Source organism: Excalfactoria chinensis, chromosome 19 (assembly GCF_039878825.1).
Source record: "Excalfactoria chinensis isolate bCotChi1 chromosome 19, bCotChi1.hap2, whole genome shotgun sequence".
Lineage (NCBI taxonomy): Eukaryota > Metazoa > Chordata > Aves > Galliformes > Phasianidae > Excalfactoria > Excalfactoria chinensis.
Window position 1 is genome coordinate 245,042 of NC_092843.1, and position 11,626 is coordinate 256,667.

Consider the following 11,626-nt stretch of genomic DNA (forward strand, 5'->3'; position numbering starts at 1 on the left):
GGAGAGCTTCTGTAACTCCCTGATCCAGTCCTGAGCAGCAGCACTGCTGCCTCTGCTGCACACACAGGCAAAGGAGTGGAAATTGCAGTGCAGCACTGCACAAAGCAGAGCTGGAAAATGGTATCCCAAGCAATATACAGCCCTCATATAAAAGCAAGCCAGACATGAACAAACTGTTTCATGTTCACTCTAAATCCTCACCAGGAATGGTCCAAGCCTCCAATTTAGACTCAGAACCCAGCCTTGCCATCCCCATGCTGCAGCGCAGGGAGCTGGCTCAGGCTGGCCCTGCCAAGGCTGGGGCTATGCTGGAGCTCTGCTCCCTCTGGAGGCAGCCAGCGTGCCCCAAAGGTGCTCTCACCTTGTTTCCTGCTTCCAGCCCTCTGTGTGCTGGTTGTGGCTGGAGCCCTGAGAGGTTGAGAAGGGGCAGCCTCTGTGAGGCCAAGCAGCCCCGGGCTCACAGCCCTTGGTGCCTTCACCCACCCCTCAACACCACGGCTGTGCTCCTGGACAGGAATTGCCAGCACTGCTCCCCTGAGCACAAAACTGCATCCCCAACCCCCAGGGGCACGTGTGCCCCACTTGGCTCCTCCTGCACTTCCTGGCCATGTTTGGGGCTGTGGTGCAGCAGCTCCTACGTGCCCCCAGCAATTTGCTGTGCAGAGGTGAGGACAGCCCACACCAACCGCAGGGCTCCATGAGAAGTGGCAGCTCACAGCTGTGTCCCCCCGCCTTCCTCAGCCAGCTGGGGGGGTTTGTGGCAGCCACCAGAACCACCCGGTGCCCGGTTGTCCAGCAGCTCCTCAGCTTCAGGGGAGTTAAAAAAAAGTTTATTCACATCCACATACATCACTGAGAAACAAGGACTCGCTGTTACAGGCGGGAGGAGCGGAGGCTCCTGCCCTGGGACGCAGCTGCCTTTCCCCAGCACAGCCGCTGCCCCGCGAGACAGGACGGGAGAACTACCAACAGCGCTGCAGTCAGCAACCTCACTGAACCAAGCTTGAAGGAATTCAAAGGCAATTTAGCTTAAATATAAAAATAAATTCTTATTTAGTTAAAAAATGTTTAAATATTTTTTTTTTTTCCTTTTTAATTTAGACTTCAGCAGACACACACACTCACACGGCTCGGAGAGTAAAAAACCCGGCAGCCAGGCATTACTGGAGGCAGAGGGGAGCTGCGGGCACAACCCTCAGCCACGGGGACCGGAGCTCCAGGAGCCTCTTCCTCGCTAAGCAACCAGAGGTGATGGGGACGGGGCAGCACCGCAGCTCCTCGGAGCTCATAGGATCTAATGGATGGGGATGAGCTCAAAGAGAAAATCCATTCCAGCCTGGGGAGGGGACAAACCCACCCATTCTAGGCTCCTTCCTTCGGTGGTGCCAAAGGAGCCTGAGCTGGTGACACAGCTCCGGCCCAGGAGGAGGGGTCCAGGAAGAGAAGAGGCCGTGGAGGCCAGGCCCCCACCCCAGCTGCCTTTCTTTCAGTCACAACAAAGGGACAGAATTCACCCAGCATGAGCAGCCACGCAGTGATGCTACTGTCAACATCCAATTAGCCAGGGCACAGCCCCATGAAGGGACGGGCGCCCCAAAAAATAACTCCAAACAGCAAATCCGGCATAACCAACATGCCGCCACGCACACAGTTCAGTTCTTCCTCCAAACTCGATTCAATGAGCGCATTAAAACAGGAGCACAAACAAAGCGGAACAGACAGGGCTTGAAGCGAGCGGGTGGGGGGAGCCCAGCAGAGGTGGGGGGCAGCGCACAGAGCTGCCTGCCCCACACCTCACAGCTCAGCCAGAGGCTCGGCAGGAGCTGCTGAGTGGTAGCAGCGGGCTCAGCCCCCATCCACAGCTGCGTCACCCCCTGTGACACCAGGACGGCCACACTCATGGGGCCAGGCGCCATCGCAGCCTTGTGCTCTGCGGAGATGGCACTGACCAGGCCATGAGATTCAACAGTGGGGAAAGATTTCTAGGCCTGGTGAAGACCACATCCCATGGCAGAGAACTGTGACAATGCAGCCACAGCGGCCTCGGGCTCAGAGCATGGACGTGCTGGTGCCGTGCTGGAGGTGATGGGGGCTCAGAACATCTCTAAGAAGCAACAGGGAAAATTTACACGTTATGAAACATGGCAAAACAAAGGGAGGGAGGAAACGTGGTAGATATGTACAGAGGTTCATCCAGCCTTGGCTGTGGAACTGTTCAAGTAAGAAGAGTTTGGTTTATCTTGTCCTGGCCGGCATCCATGAGGGCACGACCTGGCACCGTTGCTCTGTGCTGGGGAGCGCTGTGAGCAGAGCCCCTGGGGACGTGCCGAGCTCCTCGCGCAGCCAGCAGTGGGCTCTGAGCCCCACGTTACTTCTTGCGGGTGTGCTGTCGCCGCGCCTGCAGCCGCTGCCGAGCGCCGGTCTTGGATCCCGCCCCGATGGAAAACGTCGCGGATGATGGACCTGGAAGCAGAAAGGAGGCACAGGTCACAGCGCAGCCTGGGGGGGGGAACCGAAGAGCTGGACTCCTGCAAAGCCTGCCTTATGAACCCGTCACACAGCCAGCTCACACAGCTCAGCCCTGCTGCTCCCCACCACAGTCCACCAGCCCCGAGCCCTTACCAAAGGATGTGCTGACTCCTGGGAAGGCTGAGGCAGGAGCGCTGGGCATCCCGAAGGAAAGGCTGCTGCTGCCACTTCCCACTGCTCCTGGGACGGGCGTGCTCTGCCCAAAGGTGGGGGCAGGTGTTCCTGGAAAGCAACAAACTGCTGTGAGTCGGGCTGAACGCAGCCTCTGGTGGCCAGCAGCCCCTGCAGGCACTGGGGTGCACAGATTTCCCCCAGGAACTGAAGCCAAGCAGCCCCACCAGGCAGAGCCTCTTCACCCAAGAAACACCCTCGCTTTCTCATTGTAATTCCTGACCCTTCCCATGACACCCTGCAAGTGCCACCCCTCAAAGGGCTGCAGAGCCCACGGAGCTCAGCAAGGCCAGGACAGAAAGCAGCTCACCTCCAAACACAGGCTTGGCATCAGGCGTGCTGGGCACAGTGAAGGCGAACGGCGTGCTCTGGCTCGGCGCTCCCAGCGTGCTTTGTGTCAGGGAAGAACCGAACGGTGTGGCCCCAGCTGCAGCCGCTCCGCTCTGCCCAGCCCCAAAGCTGAAGGGCACCGCGGGTGAGCTGCCACTCAGGGCGGGTGTGCTGAGCCCAAAGGCACCGGCAGAGGGGCCCGGCTGGGCAGCTGCCCCGAAGGTGAAAGGAGATGGTGTGGTGCCGAAGACGGCGCTGCCAGCGCTGCTGCTCGTGGTCTGGGTGCCAGAACCGAAGCTGGCTGTGGTAGAGGTGGCCGTCCCGAAGGAGAACACGGACGTGGTGGTCCCAAATGCTGCCTGGGTGCTGCTGGTGCCGAAGGTCGGCGGGGCGCTGCTGCCAAACGCGGGCTGAGCGGTGGACTGGGCTGTGGGCGCCCCAAAACTAAACGGGGGGGCAAAGCCAACAGGGCCCGTGGCAGGCTTGCTAGTGGGCAGCTGGCTGTCGGCAGTGCCAGCACTAAATGTGGGCTGGCTTGCTGAGTATGGCGGCAGCGGCTTCACGCTCGTGCTGAAAGTACTGCCAAAGGCTGAACTGGAGGAGCCAAACGTCAGCGCTGGTTGCCCTGCAGTGGCTGGGGCAGAAGACGTCAACGTGGCGCCCCCAAATATGCTGAAGCCCGCAGTGGTGGTAGGTGCGGTTGAATTTGCAGGTGCTTGGCCAAACGCGGGGCCTCCCGCGACACTGGTGCTGGCAGAGACAGTGGCTGGAGCCGGCTTTCCAAACTGGAACACGGGGGCAGCAAAGGTGGGTGCCATGCTGCTGGCAGAGCTGGACAGGCCACCAAACGTGAAAGGCTGCGACGTGCTGGTGGCTGCGGTGGCGGCCACTGCCAGGCTGGTGCTGGTGGAAGCAGGTGAGTTGAGTCCAAAGCTGAACACTGGTTTAACGCCGGCATCCGTGGAGGAGTTGAGCGTGGTGGCAGTCGTAGCTGCGGTGGTGAAGACGGCGTTCGGCAGAGCCGTGAATCCCGCCAGCGTGGTCGTGGAGGCTGCTGGCACTTCCGCAGCTGGAGCCGGCTGTGACAACGGCTTGAAGGCAAAAGGAGACACCTTCGCTGGCGACGAAGCTGCCGTCACGCTGCCAAAGATGGGCTTGAACATGGTGGTGGTGGCAGGCGCCGAGGAAGGGGCTGAGCTCACGGACACAGTGACTGCAGTAGAGACGACTGTCGTAGCCGGTGCTGCGCTCTCACTTTTTGGCAAAGCACCAAAGATGGGTTTGAAGATGGGGGCTGTGGTGGGCACCGCGGCGGCTGCAGTCACTGCTGGCTGGCTGGCAGGAGGGGTGCTTGGTGCCCCAAAAAGGATGTTCGGCTTCAGCACGGAGGGAGGTTTGCTGGGGGTCGGGCCCAGCTCTGTGGTTGCAGAAGGCGCCACGCTGCTGACAGGCTGTGCCCCCGAGGCAGGGGAGACGGAAAGAGCAGCAGTGCTTAGCACAGGCACGGGCTTGATGTCAGCAGAGGTTACAGGTAGAGAACTTGACTCCAGTGGCACAGCGGGAGCAGGCAGCTGTGATGCTGATGAAGATGGCTGCAATGCTGCTGCAGCTCCAGTGGAGTCTGGAAAGGTGAAGATATAAGATTTTCTTTCAGGGATAAGGAGTAACACATAGTGAGCTTTCGTGCCAGGCAGCCCCTCTGGTTCTGCAAATGTTCCCAGAGATGCAGCCCCCCACGCTCCCATGAGGTCACACCTGGACCACTGGCTGCATTCCCCAACTTGCCCTCCAGATTCAGGGCCAGAAGAGCATTTAAACATGGATCTTCCAGCCCACCTCCCCCAGAAGGAATGCAGTGCTGCTGCTGAGTCTGGCTTGTTCTGCCACAGTCTCGTCCCTGTGACCCCTGTTCTCCTCACCTGCTGGCACAGGTGCAGCCTGGCTGCTCTGCATCTTCTTCAGGCTGTCCAGGAGCGAGTTGCTGCTAACTGGGACAGGAGCTGTTGACACAGGCGCTGAGGAGGTCCCTGTGGTCACCATGAATGTCAATGGCCTGGACACAGGTGTGGTCTCTGCAGTGGTGCTGGGAACTGGATCTAACAGAAGGAAGCAAGAAATCAGCATCTGTAAACCTGCTGCAGGGGACTACCCATTAACAGAGCTTCCCCAGAGGTAAGAAAATCACACCAACATCCCACATCTCTGTCCCTGGGGGACCTCAGCCACAACCCTCGTGGCTGGGACACAACCACTGTCAGCCTGAAGGCTCTGAGTATCCTCAGACCCAAGGGACTGGGCAGGACTCACCTGATTCATGCAACAGATGCCCCACTGCCAGCCAGACTCATCCCTAGGTTCCAACCCCTCCCCATTCCCTGCTGTACCCCAGCTGCCCAGTCTGCCCACAGCCCTTACCAGCCTTATCCTCCAAGACTTTGTTGAACCACTGCAATGCTGCCGCCTTCTCCGCATCCAGGTCCTCCGACGTGATGGAGTAGCCCAGCTGAGGTGGTGGGGGCTGCCAAGAGAGAGCAGCGGCTTAGCTCCTTCTCAGGGAAGCTGGCAGAGCTTCTCTGAACGTGTGCTGAAGGCTGGCCATCGCAAGACCCGTGAGGCAGCTGGTTCTGCTGCAGCAGGCTACCACGGAGCTCCGGTCCCCACTCCGCAAGACCCCGGCTTGGCGCTGAGGGCACGGCCTTCCCCAGGCCATTACCTGGTCCGGCAGCAGGCGGCACAATCACACACAGCCCACCAGACACTGGGGCTGGGGATAGCGTCACTTCCCACTCCGCCAAGGACAGGGCCTCCTTCCTGAGGGCAGGCAGGTCAGTCTCCCCCCAGCCCTGCAGAAATTGCAGTGAGCACATTCTATCTCCAGAGGAGGGCAAAAGGGGTTGCGAGACAGCGACGTACCAGCGCCAGCTGGTCCCCGCGGCGCGACGACAGCAACTGGATCTTCCGCTTGCGCTTGCCACTGCTCCCCGATGCAGCTGGTGGGCTCAGGGAACCGCGCTTCCTCCGCACAGGTGTCTCCACCACTGCTGAAGGAGACAAGTCAGAGCCAGCTCTGGGCAGAGGAACGGGCTGGCTTGTGCCAGGAGGGCCATCCCTTCCAGCTCCCCTCTGGATGACCCAGTCTGAGGGCAGAGCCAGGGATACAGCTCTAAGCTGAGGACAAGGCTGCAAAAGCCTGAAGAGCATCTGCCTGCAGCACATCCTGGGGCAGTCTGGTACAAAAGCCTGCCAGCCTTCAGCAGGGCAGTAACTCCTTCCCCACTTCCACACTTCCCAGATTGCCCTTGCAATCTGCCTACATGAATCACAAGCCAGACAGTCTACACAAGCCACATCTAGCCCTACACCACAGGACTTGGGCAGCTAATTGTGATGGACACAGGATGTTCTGTTCATTTAGGCTGAGAAAGCATTGGAACAGGCTCAGCCTAGAATCTGACTGAGGTTCTTTCAGCACAGCACGCCTTGCCCTGAGGCTGACAGTAGGCACTGGGACAGCTATGGGGCTCCCTCTTGCAAGCCAGCTCCCATGCACCCGCTGGTGCACAAGCATCCCCTGCTCATGACCTGGAAACCCATTCAGGGCAGCAGAGCTGCCACTACCTCTGGACCAGCACACTCCAAGTTGCCAGGCAACATCTCAAGCCAACCCTACCTACCTGCAGACTTAAGAGATGTTCCACCCCACTGCTTGTATATGATGACACCCATCCAACCCTGCGCAGAACTGGTATCAGTTTATGCTCACCTTTCTCTGTCTGCAGCTCCTTGTCTGATTTCACTGGGGTGGAAGTGTTGGAGCGATGTGGCTCCTCCTCCCTGCACCAGTGAAAGAAAGCCAGTTAGGGTCAAGCCTCAGCCACAGCCCCATTACCCAAGAGGCCAAACACATGACGGAGCCCCACCAACAGCCCTGGCCCATGAGGCAGCCATCCAACAAGCCCTGAGACAGCATGGGCACAGCCCTGTGCTTCCTGCACCAGCCCAAGAGTAGCTGAAGGCAAAGAGCTGCTTCTCCCTCCAAGACCACAGCTTGGTGCCAGTCTACAGACACCCAGTGTTCTGCAGGATAGATCAACCTTAGGGAGGCAACCAGCAGTTCTGGATGGGAAATGTGATCTCTCACAGGCTCCTCTCTTCAGTGTCAGTTTTGGTTCTAATTGAAGCTTTTCCCATTTAAGACAGGTCCTCTGAACTGGGACAGAGGAGCACAAGTGTTTGCACTCCAAGTCAAGCCCTAAAATGCAATCTTATTTTAACATATTTTGTGTAGCTGCTATGAATCACCTTTGAGGGAGGAGTCAGATTGCTGTCTCCTCCTGAGTTCTGGTGGCTCAGGGAACCCCGATCACAGCGATGCCACAGCAGAACATCACCTCTGTGGCAATCTCTCAACACTTCCATCTCTAACCAAGTTCCAGAGCAGGGCAGGAATGGTGCAGTGCTGCTGCTCCAGTACTGCTAGGACAGCAGTGTGACAAGGTGGCAGGGACCTGAACTAGTGCAAACCCAATGGGACTGCCACACCAGTGGGCCACCAGCGGCCAACGCTTCACAAACAGTCCTGGTAGGACAGCTGGGATGGTGCCTGCCCTCCTCCCGGCTGGAACAGCAGGCTGCTGGTTACCTGGCTTTCTTGAGAGGCCACTCTGGTGTCTGGGGACGAGAGGATGCGGGGCTGGACAGCGGGGACACGCTCACACCACTCCTCTTCCACAGCTGGAACCCAGAGAGAGCAATGACTCAGTGCACAGGCAGGGAGGGAGGAGCGCATCCCACTCTTCTGCTTGCTTGTATGCTGAACGTCCCCTCCCAGGACTGTGCCCAACAAGCTCACAGCCTCACTTTCCCTCCATCACCACCAATCTCCACTTCACATTCCAAGGAGCACTACAGGGTTTGCTCACACCAAAGGCAACCTGCTTTGTGAGCAAGCAGCCTCCAGGTTCCAACAGCCGCAAGGATAGGAGGGAGGATGCTGCCAGTCAGGGACAGCCGTGGCCATCGCGCAGTGCAGGCAGAACTGCCTGGTGGCCTTAGGTGCTGCCACCTGTCCCTGCCAGAGGACAGAACCTGCTCCAAGGAATTCAAGCTCACCCCTCTCAGCAGAAATCCACCCTTCCCAAGGCTTCCTCCATACTATTTTTCCAGAGACAGCACAGCTATGCTAGCCATGATGTTAGCCATGATGATATCCCACCGTCACACCCACCCTGCCCATTCAAGCAGTGTTTTACTACATCTCTGCAGCTGCCAAGGGGACATGGGTCCGAGTGGGAATACACGGCTGCGATCCACGCTGAATTCAGCTGATAAAGTGGCAGTGCACCAAAAGGATCATTTTTATCTCCTTTCTTTTCCCTGAATCTTGTCACCCCGGTGACACCTCCTTGCCCCACAGCTGGCGTGTGGTTCGAGTCACATGGTGGTCCCACAGTGCTGTGTGCTGCACACGGCAGTAGTGGTGCCCCCAGGAGCACTTCCTACCTGTGTGAGGCCCCGGCTGGAGCTGTAGGAGCTGGCGATGGCATTGCGCAGGGAGCTGGGGATTCCACCAGTGTATGTATTGTTGAGGGAGCTCATGGAGGAGGTGCGAGACCTTTTGTTTGAGCAGTCATCGGCACACTGTGAAGCAAGGCCTCTCTTCAGAGAGCCAGGCCTGCAGAATATTAAAGATTTCAGTATCCCCCGCCATCCGACCCACAGGACTTTTTATTGCAGGGCACATCGAGGAAGCAATGCGGCTTTTTTTCCCAAAGCACAGAGCTCAGGAAGAGGTCCTCACAGCAGGACAGCCCCCAGCGCCCAGCCTGCACCCACTCAACACAGCTCCAAGGCTGGGTGATGCCACAAGGCACAGCCACCGCTGTCCTTTGCAGAAGCTGGGCACCTTGTCCAGAGCCTGTAGGCTTTCGTATTCATCCCTCAGCTAACATCAATTGCTTTTGACTCAATGGGCACTTACTTGGGTATGAGAGAAGCGGGGGCACCGTTGGCGACCAGGGGCTCAAATGCCGACTGCCCGCTTCCACTGCTGTCATGGCGCCTGCAGGAGAAAGGGAAGAAGCTGTGACAAAGAAGAGGCAACAGAGAGGAAGACGCGCTCCCAGCCAGGCTACAGGATCTCTTCCAGTCAGGGAAGAGAGCAAACCCTGCTCTTCTGCCACCTGACACCTAGGACAGAGGTTTCCACCATCCGAGTCCTGCAGATGTTTTCCCTTCACCCAGGTCAGAGTCACTGGTTTCAACCCCAGCTGCTTCCCCCAGGTTCCAGCAGCTCCATTTGCTGCCCGCTGTGCTCAGTACTTCTGATTTAACGAAATCTTTGCTCAAATCTGTCATTCAGTTGAAACACTTCAGAGGTGATGATGAGGCTGATCAGCTCAGTTTTGGAGCAGCTTTGTAGCTCAGGTCTCCTACACCTTCCTCGCCAGCACGGTCTGAATCAGAAATGAAGTCCTCCTCTCCCACAAAGAAACCCGGAAGCCTTACAACAATCCCTGCCGTTACACTGCGCTGGCGGCACCAGACCAGCCCCGTCACTTATCCCTGGTCCCCTCCAGCTCTGAGCCATCTGATCCCACTGTGACCCAGTGCTCTCCAGCTGATGCAGATCCCTTCTGCTCTGACATTACAGGTTTCCTACCTACAGGCATTCTTCATGCTGGCCAGTTGTTAATGCCTTGGGAACGATTGGCTTTTGTGGCAGATACAGATATTGGTGCGCTGGGGAAAAAAACACTTGTGTCCCCATCCTGCATTATCCAGCTCAGCTCCTGCGGGGCTCAGACACCCCAAGCACAGGTGAGCGTCCAAGGAGCTTTTGTCTTTTCTCGCTTTTGCTGGTTATGGCACAGGAAGCACAACGAGCTTTTAAAGCAGCGTGCTCCCACCCAGAGCCCCAACAGCCGGGGAGGGCAGCAGCTGCTGACAGCCAGAACTTCACCCTGCCCTGACACAAGCAGCTCCCCAAACGTCTGCAAACCCACGGGGACAGCAGGCAGCTCCCTCCAGGGGAGGTTCCTTGCCAGGCGTCCCTGGGCCACCTCCACACCTCTCCATCCCCAGTGCGCGGGGAACAGCCCTGACCAATGGATGCAGGCAGACAGAGGCTAAACGACGTCCTTTTGATCTCAAGGAGGACCAGGAGCGCCGGAAGGATCTCTGACCCGCTGAGAAGGCCATGCAAAGGGGCACACAGCGTTCGTCTGCCCCGGGCACACTCCTGGTACACACAGTGGCATCCATCGCCACTGAAGCGCCCATTTCGACCTTCCCAACACCCGTGCAGCAGTGCCGGCTGTTACAGCAGTGCCGGCTGTTACCTTCGCTTGCTGTTACCTTCTCTTGCTGTCCGGATCGTTTCCCGGCACCTGCTCCTCCTCCTCCTCCTCCTCCACCGCCCTCTTCCTGCTCTCCTTAATGGCGTTCAGCACCGTCTCCTTCGCACACGGGTCCGGGCTGGCGCCGGGCAGGAGAGCGACGGGCGAGAGGAGCCGCTCCAGCCTGTGGGAGGGAACGCGGGGTGAGCGAAGGGTTGGTCGCGGAGCCGCGAGCGACGAGCCCGGTTCGTCCCCGCTCCGTCCCCGCTCGGTAGTCGCTCGGTACTCACACAGGGCTGCGGGCGGGGCCTCCCGGCCGGCCGATGCGGACGGTAACGGGGCTGCGGGTCGGGCAGGCGCGGCGCGCCCAGACGGTGCTTCTCCGGACAGCTCCGTCCCAGCAGGCGGCGGGCAGCGCGCCCGGCACGGCGCTCCGGGGCGGCGGCAGCGGGTAACGGCGGCGCGGGGCCTGCGGCGGAGCGCTAAGGGCACACGGAGCGCTCAGCGACGAGCCCCGCCGTGCCGCTCCCATCCCCCCCCAACGGCTCCCCGCCCGCCCGCGGCCCCCGCTTACCGCGGCCCCGATCCCGAGCGGCGCGGAGCGGCCTTCAGGAAGCGGCCCGAGGGGGCGGCCGGGCCTCCGTTAGCGGCGGCTTTGGCGGGCGGGCGCGGCGCGGCCGGGCCGGGCCTCATGGCGCACCAGGCCCCCGCCGCGCCCAGCGCCGCCGCGCCGAGCAGCGCGCCCCGCAGCAGCAGGCAGCCCAGGGCGGCCAGCGCCAGCACCGCCAGCGCCGCGCCGCGCCGCCCCCACCGCACCGAGCCCGGCCCGGGGCCCGCCATGCCGCGCCGAGCCGCCAGCAGCGGGTACCGGCATCCACCGCGCGGGACGGACGGGCTGCCGGGAACGGGGCGGGGCGACGGGGGGCGGGGCGAGTCCGTGTGTCCGTGTGTCCGTGTGTGTCTGTATGTGTCCGTCTGTGTCTGTATCTCTGTCCATCTGTGTCCGTATCTCTGTCCGTCTGTCCGTGTCCATCCGCGCCCCCCGCTCACAACACCCGCCTCCCCGTCCCCCCCCGCGGCGCCTCCCCCCGTCCCAGCCCGCGGTCCCCCCGTCCCCCCCCGGTCCCGCTCCCCGCCGCTCTGCTGTCCGGGCTCGGCGGGCCGAAGGCTTTATTAAATCCCACTCGCACGTTGTCACACAGCGACCGCACGCCCCGCAGCATCCCGCAGCATCCCGCCCGCCCCGCCATCCTCGTGCT

At 60.1% G+C, this 11,626-nt stretch overlaps 1 protein-coding gene across 2 annotated transcripts; it reads right to left on the bottom strand.

Moving 5' to 3' along the window:
* Positions 1 to 810: 810 nt before the first annotated feature.
* On the bottom strand, positions 811 to 11,232 carry POM121 (POM121 transmembrane nucleoporin). 2 transcript variants are annotated; one of them, XM_072353794.1, is made up of 13 exons: positions 10,942 to 11,232; positions 10,658 to 10,849; positions 10,387 to 10,551; positions 9,011 to 9,091; positions 8,533 to 8,704; positions 7,673 to 7,764; positions 6,794 to 6,864; positions 5,944 to 6,068; positions 5,446 to 5,548; positions 4,950 to 5,126; positions 3,011 to 4,651; positions 2,623 to 2,751; positions 811 to 2,463 (listed from the first exon to the last, which is right to left on the bottom strand). In XM_072353794.1, the coding sequence occupies exons 1-13, from the start codon at positions 11,205 to 11,207 to the stop codon at positions 2,369 to 2,371; spliced, it is 3,309 nt and encodes a 1,102-aa protein (XP_072209895.1). In that variant the 5' UTR covers positions 11,208 to 11,232; the 3' UTR covers positions 811 to 2,368. The 2 variants fall into 2 exon arrangements, with proteins under 2 accessions (XP_072209895.1, XP_072209894.1); XM_072353793.1 differs by having other exon boundaries at positions 5,944 to 6,071.
* Between the last annotated feature and the right edge of the window lie 394 nt (positions 11,233 to 11,626).

Coding starts and splice junctions, on each gene's coding strand:
- POM121 (XM_072353793.1), bottom strand. CDS start 11,207: ATGGCGGGCCCCGGGCCGGGCTCGGTGCGGTGGGGGCGGCGCGGCGCG. Junction 7,765..8,532: donor CCAGCCGGGGCCTCACACAG/GTAGGAAGTGCT, acceptor TCTGGGTTCCAG/CTGTGGAAGAGGAGTGGTGT. Junction 6,865..7,672: donor TGGCCTCTCAAGAAAGCCAG/GTAACCAGCAGC, acceptor TCACTGGTGCAG/GGAGGAGGAGCCACATCGCT.